Below are 20761 nucleotides of genomic sequence, written 5' to 3'. Positions count from 1 at the left end.
GAAAGTATGACATGCAGCTTTGCTGGTCTTGATGAATGATCGTGCAACGCCGCATAGGTCAGCTGAGTTTTACAGAGAAGCTGTATATGGCTAGTTTCCAGCGGATCGATGTCCGTAGACCAAAAACAGTGGGCCTATCCCGAAGAAAGTGCATTAGCCGCGGCGGAGGTGAAGCAGGCTTCAAGCACTCCGCCAATTTGCAAAAATAAGTTTAATATTTTGGGTCCCAATACAACCCGTAGCAGATATTAAGCTGATAAGAACAGATACTACACTTTGACCCGCGTCGGCCATGTCTACGTTCGCACCATACACGTGTACGCCATACCACGAATTCAAACTATAGTGCCTACCAATCTGAGTGTCTTCGGTCTCCTGACGTCATGCTATACGTAGGCTCCTTTCCTCACTTCAGCTCGTGTGTGAAATGGGGTAGGCCACGTGTTGTACGATCTGAAGAAAAACAGCGTGCCTAGCAAGAGCGACGGCGTCAACTGAAAAAGGAGTGGGCGCGGCGGCGGCGGAAGGAGACCGACGATGAGCGGGCCACGGACACAAGCATAAGCGTGCTACCCGCCAGGACCGCGAGGCGGAAAGAAATGCGAACCGTCCATGTGGCCCCGATCCCGCAAACTTGGAACGTTTCACCGGAGCAACGGTCAATCACCAAATACAGAGCATAGCTGGTCATCCACCTTCACAGACTGGAATGGCACTGAATTTTTTATGTGGCCTTCACGCTCTAAATCGTATTCTGATACTAAACAGCAAAAAACAAAGGTTGAGTTGTACGTCAGTGAGCATGGAAGGACTGTGATTTCAGCGTAACGGTGCTTTGACCTGATTTGTGTCACACCATACCTTAGCGAGGGCTAGTTGCATGGTTCATTTTCAGTGAAGCAAGCGGAAACAATGCAACTTAAACGGCGAAACCTAAAAAACCCGCCCCACAAGGCAAATGCCTGCAGTGTGCTTTTGCTATATCCTCTCGCTCCCATGCATACACGCACGCAACTGTGGATTGGAGGAAAGTTACTTCTTTGCCTAAAGAAACAAAGTTTCACTCGACAGGACGCACCAGCACAGGGTCACTGTCGAATGGGATCTTGGCCATTCGACTCTACCTGAAATTGAGACCGCCGAGCATCTCACCAATAACGCCGACCCCTAGGCTATGCCCTTTAGCCTGCTAAAAGCGCCTTCGTCTTCAGACACGTTTGTTCATTCACCCGCGATCTGTGGTCATCCAAGCTTAGTGGCTTGATCAGAAAGGGGGAGGTGACTTTGCGCAGGCTGCATTTGGATATCGCACTAACGCCTCATATTAGGGACAGTTGGAGACACCGAAGAAACCCCGATGAACCAAACCAACCGAACAGCACTTGTCCCTTTTGCCATCGGTTTGATGAGCCGGTGGACGCACTACACCTGCTATATATACAGGGTGTTTTATTTTAGCTGCACCAAATTTTAAAAAATTGCCTGTGGCAGATAGCACAATTGTAATCCTTGATCTAGACTACTCGATGAGGCGGTCATAACATCCACGAGAAATCAAAACGCTAATTGATTAATTAACATAATTACGCTAATTAGCTTTTAATTAATTATTTTACGGCAATCTACACATTATAGCCGCTGAGTTCGTAAGTCGTATCCACATGGAACGAATTCTCAGGACTGAACCAGTTTCGAGATACTAATTTTCAAAATGTCCGACGAAATGCATGGGCGTTCCAGTTAACTTATTGCTTCAATGCATAAAACAGCGTTTTCTTCAAAAAGTTAACTGGAACGCCCATGCATATCGTCGGACACTTTGAAAATTAATATCTCGAAACTGGTTCAGTCCTGAGAATTCGTTCCAAGTGGATACGCATTGCGAATTCACTGGCTATAATTCGTAGATTTAAAGATGTGCCGTAAAATAATTAATTAAAATTCATTAGGATAATTATGTTAATTATGCAATTAGGCGTTTTGATTTCTCGTGGAAGTAATTGCCACCTCATCGAGTAGTTCAAGGATTGTAATTGTGCTATCTGCCACAGGTAATTTTTAAATAATTGGTGCAGCTAAAATGAAACACCCTGTATTCATGCCAGGCAACAACCGTTGCTTGGGGTCGACAACGCCGCCCCGGCCCCTTTCCTGCATTCGGGAAGTCAACTTACACTCCTTGATATGATACGAGACGTGCGATACTTTCTCCCATCCTTTAATAAGCCTGCGATCACCCCTGTTTAAATAAGGACGTTTTCACCACAACGTCCTGTCAGGCGCATCACTCTCTGCCATTTATAGCATTCCTGCCCCCCTCCCCTTCGTTTATCCCGCCCCCTGCTTCGTACTTTAACAAAAGCAGCACTTTACATAATGCGGCAGTGCCACACTGGTCAATCGATGTAGCGATGACATGGTCATGTTGCACTGGTCGAGTGATCGCTTAAATGCTACAGCAGTGTTCTTCGTCGCAACCTTAGACTCTCTCTGGGTAAGCGTGAGAACGTTAGGCCTGCCTGTGCTTTTCTAGAGCCCTGCAGTGCACTGAATAACTGACCGCAATAATCTTCACAAGGAGAGGTGTTCTTTATCGTGCTCATTGTCACTATCAAAGTTATTTGATGCAAGAGAACGCGGACGAGGTGTGCCGATCGCATAATAACTTTCGTTGCTTTTGAATCTGCTTCAGCGTCCAGGGGAGCAAAATTAAACTTGTGCCACTCTTTCAGGAGGAACTCGTTTCAAGTAGGCCGTCAAGAAGTTCTACTCTCAGAGTGTCATTCAGCCAGCCGAACAAGTCAGCCACATGGAGTTAGGCATTAAGTAATCCATAACAGTTAAAGGTCAGCTTGGCGCATATGTCGGCATACTATAACTCATGAGTACACTGACTCATATTCGCTCCACACTGATTTCACAGACGTGGTCTGTAGAGAGCGAGTGAGTGACGAAGAGTGTGATTGGACGTCGGTATGAATGAGAATGAGTTCCGCTGATTATATCAGTGAGTTTGAGTGGACGTGCGCATGAAGAGGAATGAGTGCCTATTAATGAGAGCTTCAGAGAAAGTCAGCGATAGTTTGATCGGACGTGAGTATGTAGGTAATAGCTGGTGAGTGTGATTGGAGCAAGGGCATAAATAGGTGCCAGTACGTGTGACTGGAATGGAGTATAAACGAGTGTTGGTGAGTATGCATGGGTGCCGTTAAGTGTGAGTAGACATGAGTGAGTATATAGCCCGGAACAACATTGGTCAGTGAGCATGAGTGAGTATTCGCGTAATCTGCCGACCTACATGCTTGATGAAATTTACAGCATATCACGGCGGCGACACATCTAAACAATGTTCACTTACATGTAATAGCACGACCGCTCAGTGAAAACAGACTTTGTGTGTTTTTATCGAGCTGTCGTGGTAACAGAATGTCCGAATACCGGTGCTTTGCACCCAATATCAAGGATGGAAGGAAACGTTAAGAAAGCGCACTAGGCTTAATCTGTCTTTATGCGCCTTGTATCGCAGCACTTTATCTCTTGAACTGCTTGCAGCCTTTATCTCGAGATATCTGTATACAATCAGAATGAAGCATGCCATGTTATATACGTATACCCCGCGTGAACATCTACAACTCCCATCCTTGTAATTTCGCTGTTGATTCTGCAACTGTCCCTAAGGCTATTTGGAGCCTTATGTTTCCAAATAAAATACTGATTTTTATTACTCCTGTCTTCCGTACTTTCTGCTTCTGCTACTTACATAATGAGGCTATCGACCCTATACATGTCGCCCCATACATTTCAGTCAACGTTCACATATTTTAATGAGACACATGCCGTTACGTAGGCGTAACGCGTTGACCTGAAAACCGATTGGTGACTAGTGGACTTCTGTCATTAAAAATGGCTTGCCATCCCGGCCCTGAGAAAGTGGATGTCCAGCGAAGCAGTTGAAAACCACCACTACAACTGCTTAGAGGGGTATGCAATGCTTTATTGCTTTAGAGTAATGGTAATAATGGTAATTTAGAGTAATGAGAGTAATGGAGATTTTGGCAGCACGCTGCCGCTGGTCGTATGAACTTGTGAACTTCTGTAAACGTACGCACCACGCCTTAGTTTCTTGTCGGCCTTTTTAAAATATTTTTTTTTTATATTTCCTATAATACGAAACTGCTGTTACTTACAGCTGAACAGTTGCCCAAAAAAAAAAAAAAAAAAAGCAAACGGCTGTCAGAAACGCTTTTATCGCTGTAGGGCTGATAGTAAAAACCGAGTCCCTCGGTTCTCTTTACTCTTCTCGGTTTTATCGCTTGTCATACCAATGTTCGAGCATATCTGCGGTGATTCCGCACACATCGGCGACGTAGCTGCTCGCCAGTAAGGTCGGCAATGCGTGATGATCGTGTTTCTTAGACACACCGAGCAGCTATTGCCTGCCGTACCGCCATCCATGATCACAAACGCGTTGGAAACAGGATGACGTTCCCCCCATGCATCCCTCCAAGTTTTAGCGTATTGGGGACAGTTCATGCAAAGCTAACCCACAGCGCAGGCGAAAGAGAGAGATAAATGAGATACGAAAGGCAGGGAGGTTAACCGGCTATACCCTGTACTGAGGAAGGGGTAAGGGAAGACAGAAAGATAGGAAAAATGCACACACATATAGAAAAAGGCGAATACTAAAAGATACCTTACAGGAAGCCACGAAACACGACGCTTCACCACCAAAAACTACCGCCTCTACGAGGTCACACTAACATGATTATAAACGAGCAACTTTACAAGCAATTCAGCGCTACGCAAAATGCAGCCGGCTAAGTACCCTAAGCACAATTGTACCCATTATCAAACTCTGGCAACAACAGCCTATATATGTGTACCCAATTCACGAACCAGGCCGAGCTGCTTATTTAAGACGAACCTAACGTACACTTGAATACGTACAATCGTACGTATACACTCGAATGCCTTCCTACGCACCATGTTTAAGCCAAAGCGCGAGAGCACATTGTAAATAGCCAAATTAAGTCACGGCGTGTTCCACTACGGCGTCTCTCATAATCAGATCGCGGTTTGGCAAGTAATACTTCAGCATTTTAAACACTTCCTTTTTTAAAATTCAATGTCAGGTTCTATGCCTGCAAGTACGAAGCCGGCCAAAAGACAAGGGTCATATTTGCAGACGTGCACCAGCTAATCTCAGGACATGTTTGCGTGAGCACGAGCGACGCACATGCGCCCCTCTGCAGTGACTTCTGCGCGATCGCATGTGTGAGAACACGCACTCTTCCACGCAGTCACAGCGCTCACATGCTGTAAACTAGCGCATACGGCACTCACTTAGCCACGACAATGTTCAGCCCGTGTCTTCACCGCCGTGCTATTGGGGACACGAATTTCCTTGCGCGAAGTCGTGCGCGCACGCACCAGGAAGCCCCGAAGTTGGCTAGGTGGTGTAACACGTTTATTGCGAAGCATTCTTCGTCTCTTACCAGACAATTTGCGGTAAATAGGTAGGTAGGTTCATTTCTCTCCTCGTTTCAGTCCTCAAGACGGAAAAAAAGAAGAAACATTACGTGTCCGATGTTAAGATTTAACCAGGGTTCCTCAGCGCAGCAGCCCCACTTTCGGCGCATTAGGCCACGGGCGCATGTATGACACGTAAGATTACAGCCCTACTACTCTCCTTCCCTCGTGTAAGCTCGCGCTTTCAAACCGTTGGCGCGTGCATCACGTTACAGAGCAACAATTTGTTTATAAAAGCGAGATCCCGCCAGTTCCCCCATTTTCCTTCATGGCAGTTTTCCACTTGGAGACGCTATATGTGACCTTGCACCGTATTCGGGATTCTCCCAAGTCGTAATGGAACAAGCTGTAACGCTTCTTTGCGGGAGCACAATAAATATGTCATCGTGCCATCGTCGTCGTCGTGCCGCCGCCTTGTCGTTGCACACACACACACACGCACACGCACACGCACACGCACACCACACACACACACACACACACACACACACACACACACACACACACACACACACACACACACACACCACACACCACACCCACACACACACCACACACACACACACACACACACACACACCACACACACACACACACACACACAACACACACAATTGCTCGCCCTACACGGATATGTGTGCTCGCCCTACACTGAGAACACTTTGCGTAACTCTAAACAATGCTAGATAACCAGCTACGCGCAAGATGCTTCTCATAACATTGATTTCTACACTGCGTGGGATTTGGGCCCGTATTCACAAAATGTTCTTACGATAGAAATGTTCGTAAGAGCAAATCCTAGCCAATCTTGATGCTGGGCATATTATTAGAAAAGGCCACCGGCCAATGGCAAAGACCACTTACGAACGCAAGCCTTTGTGAATTCGGGCCCTGATTTTTTTTTTTTTTTTTTTCAGGGGGTAAGGTAGAAAGGAAAAATGCAGCGCCTTATAACTGCGCTCTTCCTTTCTGCCGCCATCAAGCAGGGCAAACAGCGCGCTTCGAAAAACGCATGTCGCTCACATGACGGCCGTGTGGAAGGGCGTAAGGTCGGCGCCAATGCGTGTCTGGGTACGTCCGTCGGCGCCGCCGTCGCCGCCAGCCCTGCGAGAAGAGGACGCCGCCACGGCCGACGACGTCGAAGGTGACGGCGTGCTGGACCTGGTCGAGGGCTTCTCCGGAGAACCTGCGGCCGTCGCTGCTGGCGCCGACAGGCCGCTGCGCTGGTCGGCCGCCTCCACGCAGCAGCAGCGCTCGTCTCGCCTGCGAGCTGCGGGCGCCGCGCACTTGCTCAGCCTTTTCTACTGCTTTCCGCGACTGCGCGCTCGTTCTCAATGCAAGCAACAGTGCTTTAGTTTTCTTATGTATCTTTTTAAAATAATTTATAAGTCTTACCCAACAGCAGACGTCTGCTTGCTCGTCGACTCACGTAGGACGCGAATGGCTCGCGTTCACTCTCATCATCGGCTATGTTACCGTCCATTGTGTCGAGTAGGTCTAGTCAGCGTACGAACACAGCGCTGCGGTCACCGACAAGACACGTCACGTTCCCGAAGCTTTGAGCCTCGAGACACCTCACCTTCGAGAAATATTATCACTTCCAGAATATATATATATATATATATATATATATATATATATAATGTTCTATCGTTTGCTCCACATCCGGAACACTACTCTTTGCAGTATGTACAAATCTCGCAGCAGTCAATTGTGCCAGCGTAGTGTTCAATCAATCCGAGAGCGTCATTTTAAGTTACTGATCTGCCTCCTTATTTGGGTCACCTTTAAGCTGTAGCCTTTACCACTTCCCAGACGAGCTATAGCGAGAAAATCGGTTATGTAGAAACTGCATGGCTATTTTTTTTTCCTTTGTGAAGCCTAGCGCTCAGTAATGGAAACAATTTGCTTAGGTGAAAAGGCAGTCTTTCCACCGCTTACGACGTTACGAAGAAAAGCGCCAGCACGTTGATGCACGTCCTAGGGCTAGTTATCCGTGAGGCAGACTGAAGTCGCACGAGGTCCTTCCGAAGCATCCGACTGTTCAGGTGACAGCAAGTACAGGAAGAGGTCCAGACTGGAGCTTCATAAATGCACAGTCATCGGAAAAACGCTAAGGCACGCAGCTGACTCAGAGCGTTGCCGGACGATGCGATAGCAACTGCCAGGTCGCCGGCCTACGTGAACGACGGCGGAGTTGGTCGGTGAAACCCAGCCGCAGTGCACGAGGGGGTGACCGCGATGCAGGCGAGACTGCGCAGCAAGCGCGGGACCGCGTCGAGCAGCTGTCCGCCCGCATGCCTGCTGCAGCCGGGGCGTTGCCGGGCGCGGGGCTCTTCAGGGCCCCGGCTGCACGGCCGCTGTCGCCGCGCGTCGTGCAACATTGACAAGTCCCGGTACGAAATGAGCGCTGCCCATGGCTGATGCATGAAGTGATGAGAGCGGACACACTGCGATGTGCGCCTTGGGACAGCGGGACTGCGCAAGCCTCGAACTATTCGTTGTTTTCTTTTCTGTCCCTCGTTCATAGAGCATCACGTCCACTTTCTGATATTACGGTGGAAAACTACGCTCCCTCTGCCCCGTTTTCTTTGTGCGGTAAACTGAGCGCGGAAGAGGTCGTCATCGCGCTCATACATCGAAGTAAATTTCTTCGCCTTTACTGCTGCACAGCATTTTTATTTTTGGAACGAAACCACCCGCAGTTTATTTTCAGCGTGCTGATTTCCGGTTGACCGAACGGCTCGATAAGGCTCGGTGGAACGCCACCGCGTTGTAGGCAACTATGAGGCTGCTAAAATTCTGGAGCCACCGATCTTGCTTTTATTGACCTTTTCCGTACTTAAGCTCTAGGGTACGACAGCAATGCCTATGACTACTTTGTTTGCTGGCTAGTAAAACAAAACAAATCATTTTTTTTTAAATCAAAAGCGGACGAGGGCGTACGGGGCAGGGTAATATGTAATGTCTCCAGTACTTGAAACATTTCCTATAACTCTTCTGACCAATATACATAACATATTTATATGATATTCATATTCATATGATCGATATACATAACATATTGAGCAGATTGTTAGATACATTAGTTAGACTTAACATTACATACAATTTTATGTTTGCTCTTTTGTTCTGAGTTGTCAGAGAAAGAACCCACGATAACTGAATTAATTTGTCTCACCAAGAAGCAACAGACAACATATAGGTGACGGGCACATGTCATGATACCGAATGCACAAAACATTAAAAACACACGCACAATGAGCATCTACACCACTGATGGATTTGAACTTGCAGTCATTCGAACAATACTTATAGTGAAGGCCAGCTCTGTTATCCCTGTCAAAAAATGTGTTCTAGATATGTGTTTTCCTTCTCTCCATTCCGATGTCAAACGACATCCTTATAGATGCCTGTTCGAAAGGTAGGGTACATCGATTTCCAAACCACTAAGTTTCTCTTTTCGCTTTCATTGCTGCAAGATTCCAGAAATGGTGCAGATGCAGCGCGGTTACTGCCGTAACAAGTAATATGCAGTTGTTGAACGTACAGGGTCGGTCACTTTTAGGGCAAACACCTCATCAGTATTTAAGCGCTAGTATCGGCTAATGTTTAACCATAAAATCCAGAATACTACTTTTTTCATTTATCGACATGATGTGTGTATAACGCAGATTTATCCCGTGAAGTAGAAAAAAATGTTCAAGTTATACTGCTTGAATACTAATGAGGAGCCGTTTCCCTAAAAGTGGACGACCCTGTACATGACAACGTGTACTGAAGCTGACCTTTTGTTGAAGCGTTGTCGTTTACTACTTGCACAGGGGGCCGTTCTTGTTGTGAAACGGCATTCCGTGTAGTGGCTGGCACCTTGCAGGGCTCTGCGCATTGACACAGCGAAATGTTCGGGATTATCGGTGAGGATATGTCTTGACGCGTCTCCTCCTTTTATCGTGGTGTAATCCTATGGCTAATGACGAGTAAACGTAGCCAATGTTCAAGCTTGGGGTCACCTTGTTAAGTGGACCACGTTTTCAGGCCTCGTTAGCAAGAACTGTGAACGCATAAACTGTGTGTGTGTGTGTGTGCGTGTGTGCGTGCGTGCGTGCGTGCGTGCGTGCGTGCGTGCGTGCGTGCGTGCGTGCGTGCGTGTGTGTGTGTGTGTGTGCGTGCGTGCGTGGCGTGCGTGCGTGCGTGCGTGCGTGCGTGCGTGCGTGTGTGTGTGTGTGGTGTGCGTGCTGTGCGTGTGTGTGTGTGTGTGTGTGTGTGTGTGTGTGTGTGTGTGTGTGTGTGTGTGTGTGTGTGTGTGTGTGTGTGTGTGTTGTGGTGTGTGTGTGTGTGTGTGTGTGTGTGTGTGTGTGTGTGTGTGTGGTGTGTGTGTGTGTGTGTGTGTGTGTGTGTGTGTGTGCGTGTGTGTGTGCGTGTGCGTGTGCGTGTGCGTGTGTGTGTGTGTGTGTGTGTGTGTGTGTGTGTGTGTGTGTGTGTGTGTGTGTGTGTGTTTGCGCACGTGCGAGGCTATAAGTATACTACTAAAATGTTAGAAGGACGCGGTAAGCTCGGGCTTATTCATATCTGCGTATTTTACGCAATTTGTATTAACGATGACGGATACTATTTTTTTGCTAGTAGAATACTCATCTTTTGTGAGTAGAAGTTAGCTCGCGTAGAGACACAATTACACATTTGTCACGCTTGATTCACAGTTAATACGAACGAGTGTAGTACAAGGAGAATCTCAGAGGGTAGTTTTCTTTAGTTTTGCTTTAAAAATATTGCGCAATGAAATTCATTAGGGCCCGCCTTGGTTGCTTAGTGGCTATGGTGTTGGGCTGCTAAGGACGAGGTCGCGGGATCAAATCCTGGTCACGGCTGCTGCATTTCCATGGGGGCTAAATGCGAAAACACCCGTGTACTTAGATTTAGGTGCACGTTAAAGAACCCCAGCTGGTCCAAATTATTCCGGAATCCCCCACTACGGCGTGCCTCATAATCAGATCGTGGCTCTGGCACGTAATATGCCGTAATTTTAATTTTAATTAAATTTATTACATAAGTTAGATCACTCATGACTACATCGTCACATGTGCAAGTGGTAAAACAGAGGGAAAGCTTTTTTTGCTGCGCCTCTGCCTTTTTTTTTCGCATCACATGCAAGCTTGGCCTAGCGTCCTAATAAACCTGACCACTAAAACAACCGCGCGTTGTTTCTGCAATTTCGCACATGTGCTTCTACTGTCAAATACTGTGGTGACAGCCGAGGTGCGTATGACTTCTCACGCCGGGAGTAACTGATAAGTATAAAATAACCAACTGCTTTGGATACATCTGTACTACACGACAACCAGTCTCTTTAACCACACGAGCATTGCAGAATAATAAAATTAATTGAAGTTGCCTTAGACTACGACAGTCTTCAAGTTTCCAATACAAATGAAGGTGCTAAACTTAAACATAAAAAATATTGATTAATGAATTTTAGATCACTATACACATTTTTTTTAATTTCCAATTCAGAGTGTGTGCTGTAAGGTGCATAAAACATCTGTACAAGTCGCATTTGCGTAGCTAGCTAAGCGTAGTTATTTTGCTCGGGGATTAAGGAATCGTTTGGTTGATCTTTTTTCTTTGTTAAAAAAAGTGCGGAGAAAGAATTAAGCCTGGGATCGCCAAGCACACCTCCATTTATTTTTGTTTATACGGTTTGTTTAAAAAGTGATAATAATGCCTGCCAACGAAGGTTTGCATAAGTTCGTCACATGACTTAAGAGCAGCCCTCTTTGTCAGTATATGTTCATGCGAGTGATCTCGCTTGTTTAAATAAAATGTTTGTGTCCATAAGGAGATCATTGCCTGTGTTAATAGTTTCTGATAGTCACCAGAAAAATCCCAAACTTTGGGCTACCAGCCAACAAAAATCGCCATTTCTTCCCCGGTTTTCCGCTTTAAAAACAACACTCGATTTTAACGCCCGAATGTCAAAAAATATAAAACGCGAAAACAAAGGACCCTAGGTATATTTTACCTCGCACGACGTCCGTTCGGAATGCTGGGTTCTGGAAACCCGTCGTAGGGCTGCAGCTCCGGCTGTGGCATAGGGCTCCGTTCTGGGCTCCTTCCTGAACCAAAGGCTCTAAGGACATTCGAGCCTGCACACAAAAGCGAAACAGCGAATTAATAAAAAGGCAAACATAACCTTTTCTTGTGCTAGAACTACGCCACACGTCTGCGCGTGTGTGCGTTATAGAATTCTGCCAGTTCTAAATGAAATACGTGGGATGGAAGCTGGCTGTATCGTCTATCCCAAAGTACACGCACTTTGGCCCTTTGGCCCTGAGTAATTCCACACACCCTTCTCTTGTACCAAGGAATAGAGCCGGCTGGAATAGTCCTCTGGTTAATCGCACTGCGATTCATTGGCTCTTCTCTTTCTAAACTGCCATATTGGTCTCCTGAAATTTCTTGGCGCATGCACTGATTATAACCTTGAAGGCCAACGTCTACTTTACCGCCTTGTGTTTTTCATCACCATTTGATCCTCATCATTGGTCACAGAAAATGCATTTCTTCAAGAATGCATGTTTTCCGGCCTACGATTAAAAATCAAAGCCATCTGTGACTGGGGTCTGAATAATCATCGAATCTCCATTGGCAGACTGTGGCCACTTTACACGAACGGTGACATGACCAGGCGTTTTCTATTATTTTTTCATTCTATCAAAGAGTAACGCAATGCTTAGGGGAAATAAGGTGCTTATATATAGTTAATTCTGCAGAACAATTACTAATTCGTGTTTCGCCAGCAGCCCGCTCTTTGTGTGTGTGTGTGTGTGTGCGTGCGTGGTGTGTGTGTGTGTGTGCGTGCGTGCGTGTGTGTGTGTGTGTGCGTGCGCGTGCGTGTGTGCGTGCGTGCGTGCGTGCGTGCGTGCGTGTTTTCTTGCGCTCAGCAGCTAAGAGCTAGGTATCTGGGGCCAGATTCACAAAGCTTTTCTTTCGTAAGTTCGCTTTGCCATTGGCTGGCCGCCTTCGCTAATTGATATGTCTGGCATGCGGAACGGTTAAAATTCTTTCTTACGAAAAATTCTTGCGTAAGAAGTTTTTTTTTTTTTTTGAATTCGGGCCCTGAATATTCGTATAACGGGGGATCCTCGAAGACTCAGAAACGAATATAAGAAACAATAATGAATTTACGTGGGTTCGAACCAAGTGTGCTACGCACTTGAAGCGGGTGCTTTACCGCTACACCCCAACCGCATCTTATTTTATTGAGTGGAAATATTGCCATAAACGTAGGGCGAATGTTACCTACAATAGCACTTGAGTAAAAAATGACATGCTAGACACACACTATACTGAATAGCCGAGAGGAAAATGAAAATTCCAGCAAACGCACGCAAGCACTTAGCAGCGGAAACCGTTCAGGAATGGATTTGATTAGCCTCTTCTCGGAAAACAGGGCCCGAATTCACAAAAACTTCTTACGCTAGAATTGTTCGTAATGTGACAAAGGGATTAAAGTAACAGTGAAATCTATATACAGCTGATATACAAAAGACAGGCAGCGCAGGCAAGTCCCTAACGTCGTTGTCTTCCGACACCAGCTCGTGCCCTCCTTCTTCCACCTTGTTCCCAGCGTTGTAACATATGGCCCTCCGGCGTGGAAGCACCGTCCCGGTGAGTCTTATGTGGACGAAGACTGGTAGCGTTTAAGGCGGCCAACATGCATGACGTCACGGGGAGGCTGGGCGTAGCAAGCGGGAGTCGTATGTTACAGCTGTCACCTGGCGGAGGACCCGGTAAGGACCAGCGTAGCGCGACATTAGCTTTTCTAACGCGGCGGCTAGGAGACCATAGAAGGACAAGGTCCCCGGGAAGGAAATATGCGTCCCGGTGGCGACTGTCATATGTGCTCTTCTGCTTGTTCTGGGAAATAGAAAGGCGACGATGAGCAACTTGACGTGCCTGTTCGGCTGTGGCAATGACGTCTCGGGCGTAATCCGACGTAGAATCCTGAGCGATGGGCAGGACGGTGTCGAAATGCAACTACGGGGTCGTGGCCGTACAATAGATAAAATGGTGAGTAACCCGCTGTGTCGTGACTCGAGGAATGTGCGCGAATGTGACGAAGGGGAGAGCATTGTCCCAGTCACGGTGGTCATCGGAAGCGTACATTGATAGCATGTCTTGTGATGGTGCGATTAAGGCGCTCAGTAAGGCCGTTCGTCTGCGGATGGTAGGAAGTAGCGAGCTTGTGCTTGGTGGCGCAGGAACGGAGTAGGTCGTCCACAACTCGGGAGAGGAAATACCGGCCGCGGTCTGTAAGAAGTTGACGAGGAGCGCCGTGATGAAGGATGATGTCGTGCAAAAGAAACTCGGCGACGTCGGTTGCGCAGGATGTCGGAAGAGCTTTGGTGATAACGTACCGAGTTGCATAGTCGGTAGCGACAGCAATCCACTTGTTGCCGGCGCCGATTCCATGACCACTGGCGTCAGTGCGGACTTCAGTAGGCGCAGACGGGTCGAAGTGCGCCAAAATAGGTGGAGATGTCAACAGGGAGATAAGCTTCGAGAAGGTGGTTGCTTGCTCTAGGCCCCAGGAAAATGAAGCATCAGCTTTCAGAAGCGCAGTAAGAAAAAAATCACAGCATATCCACGAAGTGAATGATGATGAGTGGGCAAAGCACCGGGGGATCATTCGGGTAAACCACAGCTACGGACGAGAGATAAAGAGAGCGCGCGTCGGGAACGAGAGAGAAAATTACACCATCTTCCCGTAGGGGAACCCTGAGTAGTATGCGAAGCAGCCATGGGGTCGACTCAAGGTTGTTTTATCAGCTTTATAAACTTGGTCATGCAGCAGCACCAGCAAAGCGCAGAACTGTTGTCGACGCCGTCGGCGTTTTGCCCGCGTTCGCACCGAACGCGCGCAAAGTGGAACCGGAACCGCAAGTGGAACCGCAAGTGGAACCGCAAGTGGAAGCGTAACCGGAACGCCATCTAGTGAACACTTCATGAAAACTACAGGTGGCTACATCCTACTACTACTACTACTACTACTACTACTACTACAGAGGAGGGAACGACCCACACCCTAAGGAGCTTCGCCCCTAAAAAGCGGCGGAAGTAAGAACACAGGCCCACAAAGCTCCGTACATCCTTGGCGCTGGTCGGTACGGGAAAATTCTGCACAGCCCGCACTTTATCTGAGTCTGGGCGCACACCGGATGAGTCAACAAGATGGCCGAGGATAGTGATTTGGCGGTGACCGAAGTGACACTTAGACGAATTAAGCTGGAGGCCGGCATTTCGAAATACAGAAAGAACTAATGAAAGGCGCTCGAGGTGTGTGGCAAACGTAGGAGCGAAAACGATGACGTCATCTAGGTAACAAAACAGACCACTTGAGTCCATGAAGTGCGTCCATCATACGTTAGAACGTGGCTGAGGCATTACACAAGCCGAAAGGCATAACTTTGAACTGGTACAGGCCATTCGTTGTTACAGAGGCTGCCTTCTCGCGGGCCATGTCGTCTACAGCAATCTGCCAGTAGCCGGACCGAAGGTCGATGGAAGAAAAATATTTCGCACCGTGAAGGCAGTCCAGCGCGTCATCGATGCGTGGGAGAGGGTAAACATCTTTTTTAGTTATCTTGTTCAGGTGCCGGTAGTCCACACAGAAACGCCAGGTGTTGTCCTTCTTTTTAACTAGTACTACAGGGGACGCCCACAGGCTTGGAAGACGGCTCAATTGTTCCCCTAGAAAGAATCTTTTCGACTTCCGTTTGAATAACTTGTCGCTCATGCAAGGACACCCGATATGTTCTCCGGTGAATCGGATGGGCGTCGCCAGTGTCAATGATGTGTTTCACAATGGAAGTCTGACCTAAAGGGCAACCATTCAAGTAAAAAATGTCGCTGAATGAGGCGAGCAAACGACGTAACTGGTCGGCGTGCTGAGGCGCGCGATCAGGAGAAATCATCTTGGGAACGTCGGGTAAGGTAGCTGGTAAAGAGGTACTGGGATGTATACTCCGCACCTCCACCAAAATGCGACACAGGGATTAAAGTAACAGTGAAGTCTATTTACAGCTTATATACAAAATACAGGCAGCGCAGGCAAGTCCCAAACGCCGTTGTCTTCCGGCACCAGCTCGTGCCCTCCTTCTTCCACCTTGTTCCCAGCGTTGTAAAAGTAAGAAAGAATTTCAGCCAATCCGGATGCAAGACATATTATCTAAGGCGGCCTGCCAATGGCAATGAGCACTTACGAAAGAAAAGCTTTGTGAATCTGGCCCCTGGTCTTGTTGGCCGAGGTGGCTCAGCGTGTCTGTCGATCATACGGCTCCTCCATTACGAATAATAGCGTAAACAAATCGTGAGGCACGCTATTGCTATTCTTCTCCGATGGGAAGAACCGGACACTATACGACGTGATCGGCAGGTCTTTTCTTGATTTTACGTTATTAACAACTGCATTGCATTTAAATGAAAAAGAAATCATGTTACAAATTTACTTGCCGAGTTCACAAAATGGTTTTCAACGGTCACATTAAAGACAGCATTTGAAAATATAAAATTTCTTCTTGCGTGGTTGAAACTAAGCCTTAAACGCACCCAATGGCCAACCGAGCAAGCGTACTCATCGTCGTCTTCGCCCATCTCTCAAAGGAAGTTGCTTCATAAATTTAATGCGCTCTACAAAATGTTTTTAACGGGTCACATTAAAGTTAGCGCATAAATATGAAGTGCCGCTTTTATATATATATACATTGTATTTTAAAAGTACACAAGAGCAGATTAAACAATGAACTGTGAGCCTCGTCTTCTCCTCCCGTCCGGTAATCTCTAGAGCCCAAGGTTGCGTGACCACCAGATCAGCGAGGCAGATTAAGAAAGGCGCACCACACATGAAATTAGATCCGGACCTCTCAAACTTGCTTATTGTATTCGAAATCGTTTGATACCAGCAAATTGTTTTTTCTCTAGTAAACCACACAACTTCATCACAAATATCAGTCTTTTTTATAATTTTCTTGCTTTTATTATTATTTGTACAGTTCTCACTTTTTCGCTTACTTGCTCTCTTAAGCTTTTACCTACTCAACTACTTTTAGTCACCGGCTTCTTGGCCAATTACTCGCTAAGTTTCCATCACATAGACAGCCCCGACTCAACAACTGAGCTAAGCAGCTCCATTGACTTCTGAGTCTGTTTTTATATTTTTATTTATCTATGTGTATGGAGGTGATGCCTCCTGTAGGTGGTGCCGGCTACCCCTCTTTTCTGACTGTATGAATGTGCACGAAACGATTCAAATGTTTGAAGCAAAGATGAGAGGCTTTTCAGTTGCTCCCAGCACAGCAGTGTTTCTTTGTCTGTTAGCTCGAATATAAATGCGCTTAGGTGACCGCGAAGACTACCTTCCACAGCATTCGCTTACATTGCTCAAGAAACATCGCAATATTTCTTTTTTACTCAGCCATAATGCAGCACTCTCCAAAATAATTAAAATAAAGAACTATTTGCCGTGCCTGTATTCAAAAGAGTTATGAGTGCGCACGATTCCTTTTACACCTTGGGTGACGTCACCCATCGCCCAATGACACGTACAGTGTATGCGATATGAAGGTCGACTCTCGAGCGTCGAGCGAAACAGTTATGGCTCCGTAGAAAGGCACTTTCGACGTGGCCGAGACCAAGATTATTGACTCTTCTTTCCAGTGTTTGCTTTCATGTATTGCAATCGTCGCTACCACAGCGAAGCATTTATCATGTCCCCGTGCGTGTTTCTTTTCTTTGTTCTTGCTGCTCATATGTTCCATTCGCGATTGTTTCCTATGACGATGACACCATTACTCGGAAATGGTACACCTCCCAATACAATTCATGAATACACAGTTGTGAACGAAACACAAATAAGACGACGACAATTGACAAAATCATAATGCGTAAATGAAGGGGCTCAGTGCGCCATCGGAAGTTGCGATCGCTCCAAGCAACAAACGCAGAAAAAGCAGGACGAGTAATGGGGGCGAGGGGGGGGGGGGGGGGGGGGGGCTCTGATGGCGCGCAGTTACTGGCTCGGTCAACGTTCGCGCGAAAACATTTTCGCGCGCGCGCGCGCGCATGTGTGGGTGTGGGTGTGTGTGTTTGTTTCATTTTACACTTAGCCATACAACCAAGGTACAACAAAGTTAATGTAGCACTGAGGAGCCGACAAACATCAAGAGACATATTGCGAACTGCACGTACACACTGCGATTATTCTTTAGCGTTAAACAGGCATAGAAGATACGCAGAATATTTACGAGGTTCACCTAAGCAAGTATTACAATCAAATCTATTGCATTTCGTTGCATAGCTCAGCCGTTTTTGTAGAGGTAGAAGAAAAAAAATTTGGCGAAATGGGCATTGATTTGAAATAATCTTTAAATGCCTAAGGGAAGCAAGAATGTTGACATAGCGGGGTACATGCGTGGAAAAGAGACCGTTTTACATTTAAAAGTTAGCAGGATACTACCGATGCACTCGGCATTATCACGTTATACAAATTTTGCCTTTAAATTCAGTACGACTGTCTTACTGCCATAAACACTGATGGTCAAACTGGCACACACTGATCGATTCCAATTGGCACTACCGGGATAACTAATATGTTCTGTATTCTCCCCGAAACATATGATCGAAAGTTTTCGCTGAAAACATATCTTTTTTTTGTAAATTCTCTTGCATTACCGTGTAGTGCCTGCTATTTAGCCATCGATATACAGATAATAATGACCGTAATAATGTAGGCTCGCAGCTATTGATAACTTATAAATACCAGCAAGCTTACAAGTGTGAAAGTATACTGATTGCTTTACATGCAGCAGTATACTTTACAATGACAAGTCATTTTCTGATAATATGCAGTTATGCTCGACATATGATAATGAGTTAAGATGCCAGACCATTGTACATGGAATAGAGGCAGGTTTTCTCAATTTCAAATCGACAGAAGTCATTCCACACACGATAATCGCATGACGAAGGTACTGACTCAAGTACCATCAGTGGCGCACCGACAGGGGGGGGGGGGGTGTAACCCCCCCCCCCCCCCTGAGGCCGAGTTAACCCCCTCCCGCTCCACGCGTCCAGCCCCACCAATCCAACGTCTACCTTCAGTGCTCTGTTCACATTGTCATTACAACTCAGGAGGTGGCTTGAGGTCGAATTTTCCTGATTAACCAACACTCTCTATCATTGTCTTGTATTTCATCAATCACTCTTAAGTTACTTTGAGTAAAACGCTGAAGAAATAAACATAGTCAACATTCTTGGTGTCATTATCATTATAATTAATAGGCCTTTTATTTGCTGTTGGATTCCTCTGGCTAAAGCTAGGAAATTGCATTTTATGCAAAGTGCTTCCTTCCCTCCCCCCGCACCACAACCCCCCCCCCCCCCCCCTGGCAGAGATCCTGGGGGGTGCGCTACTGAGTACCATTACAACAAGGCTACCATGAATGACAATCAGCCTGTAGACAAAATAACAACCAAAAGTTTCCTTTTCAGAGCCCTGGGCGTACAAAGAACATGAGCGAGGAAGAAAAAAAAATCCCCAAGTGCCCGATGCATCGTCGCGTGCATTCACCTCGTATTAACAGCGCGAATTTAGGCGCAAATGCGCGGTAACATCCAAAACAAGCAGCAGCTTTGCTTATCGTTCAAAAGTCACATTCAAGACACATCTGCTGCTTTCAATAAACACGCGGCACCCGCCCGTGTCCTCCTCCGAAGACATAACCAATGCCTTCTCACCTCAAAGGGCAATCCGCCGATGGAAAACTGCAGCGCAAGACTGTGTCCAGTTCTAAACGACGCAACAAACGCCTTAGCTACTGAAACTGTTCTGCCTCGAACCAGCTGCACTCCACTCCGCGCGCTTCCTTTTGTCGGTGAGGGCTCATTAGTTCGGCGGACGGACACGACCTGGTGGTACCTGCAGGCTCTCGTCTCAAGGGCGGCGCTTCAGACAGACGAGTTGTCGTGACCCGTCGGATTTATTTTCTCTTTGCCGTTTTGCCGCTTCTCTGGGTACGCTGCTAAGATTGGTACATGACAGACCCCTATTGATCGGTCGGCACTGTGTTCGCTCTGTGTTGCTAAGCGCCATTTCCCCTTACAACATTCCTGACGCGTCGCGAGGAAAGAATGACGCGAAGCGACGTGAACCTTCTCTATCTGACATTATACACTCGCGTGTTAAATACAGCGCCACGCACTTCGGCGAACATTGAGCTTGCCACATATGAAGGCCCACTCATTTAGATTCATTGAATTGTGTCGCAATTGTACCTGCTAGTACTAAGACTACCAGTCCGAAGAAAGTTGTGATTTTGAGCCTTCAAGGGTGGTTTGAACACGAACGAGTTTTGGACCAGTGTGATTTCAAAGACGATCTTGAGGTCTTCAATCCAAATGAGCCCGAACTTTGCAGAACTGGATTCTAGAGTTTACAGAAACTAAATTCTGGAGTTTTTGAAGTTCCAGTGATAGCGGGAGCGCGGGTTCGTGCGAGCCAATGACTGAGGACAAAAAGCATCCCACGATGAAGGTCGACGGTAATGCGATTAGCATTGAAGCAATGTAGCGACACACCGTATTGCCACCGCCGAAACGCGTCGTGCATGAGGCGTGCGCTCATCCAGGCTCCTCTCTCGCGCTTCCCCCTGGACACGCTCCGCCATTTAGCAGCGTCGCCGCGAATCCCGTGCGTGCCGCATGTGTTAATATATATTCAGACAAGATTGTCTGAATATATATGACGGGGGTTCGATTCCGCACAACAACGGAGAAATTTTAAAGGATTTATTTTTGTCACTGAAGAGCGGCACATACACAGACAGACAGACAGACAGACAGACAGACAGACAGACAGACAGACAGACAGACAGACAGACAGACAGACAGACAGACAGACAGACAGACAGACAGACAGACAGACAGACAGACAGACAGACAGACAGACAGACAGACAGACAGACAGACAGACAGACAGACAGACAGACAGACAGACAGACAGACAGACAGACAGACAGACAGACAGACAGACAGACAGACAGACAGACAGACAGACAGACAGACAGACAGACAGACAGACAGACAGACAGACAGACAGACAGACAGACAGACAGACAGACAGACAGACAGACAGACAGACAGACAGACAGACAGACAGACAGACAGACAGACA

The 20761-nt window shown here is 47.0% G+C and overlaps 1 protein-coding gene and 1 pseudogene across 1 annotated transcript in view; both read right to left on the bottom strand.

Moving 5' to 3' along the window:
* Window positions 1-20761, bottom strand: part of LOC119436159 (cyclic nucleotide-gated cation channel beta-3) — a 61340-nt gene that overhangs the window by 29495 nt on the left and 11084 nt on the right. The window contains exons 2-4 of the mRNA XM_037702924.2: window positions 11552-11675; window positions 9318-9410; window positions 6553-6799 (exon numbers count right to left, since the gene is read on the bottom strand). Coding sequence (XP_037558852.1) covers window positions 6553-6799; window positions 9318-9410; window positions 11552-11675 — 464 coding nt within the window. The remainder of the gene's footprint in view (window positions 1-6552; window positions 6800-9317; window positions 9411-11551; window positions 11676-20761) is intronic.
* On the bottom strand, window positions 125-294 carry LOC119437853 (U2 spliceosomal RNA; annotated as a pseudogene).

The sequence above is a fragment of the Dermacentor silvarum genome, chromosome 1 (genome assembly GCF_013339745.2).
Source record: "Dermacentor silvarum isolate Dsil-2018 chromosome 1, BIME_Dsil_1.4, whole genome shotgun sequence".
NCBI lineage: Eukaryota > Metazoa > Arthropoda > Arachnida > Ixodida > Ixodidae > Dermacentor > Dermacentor silvarum.
Note: the sequence above shows the minus strand (reverse complement) of the source record. Positions and strands in the feature narration are given on the sequence as shown.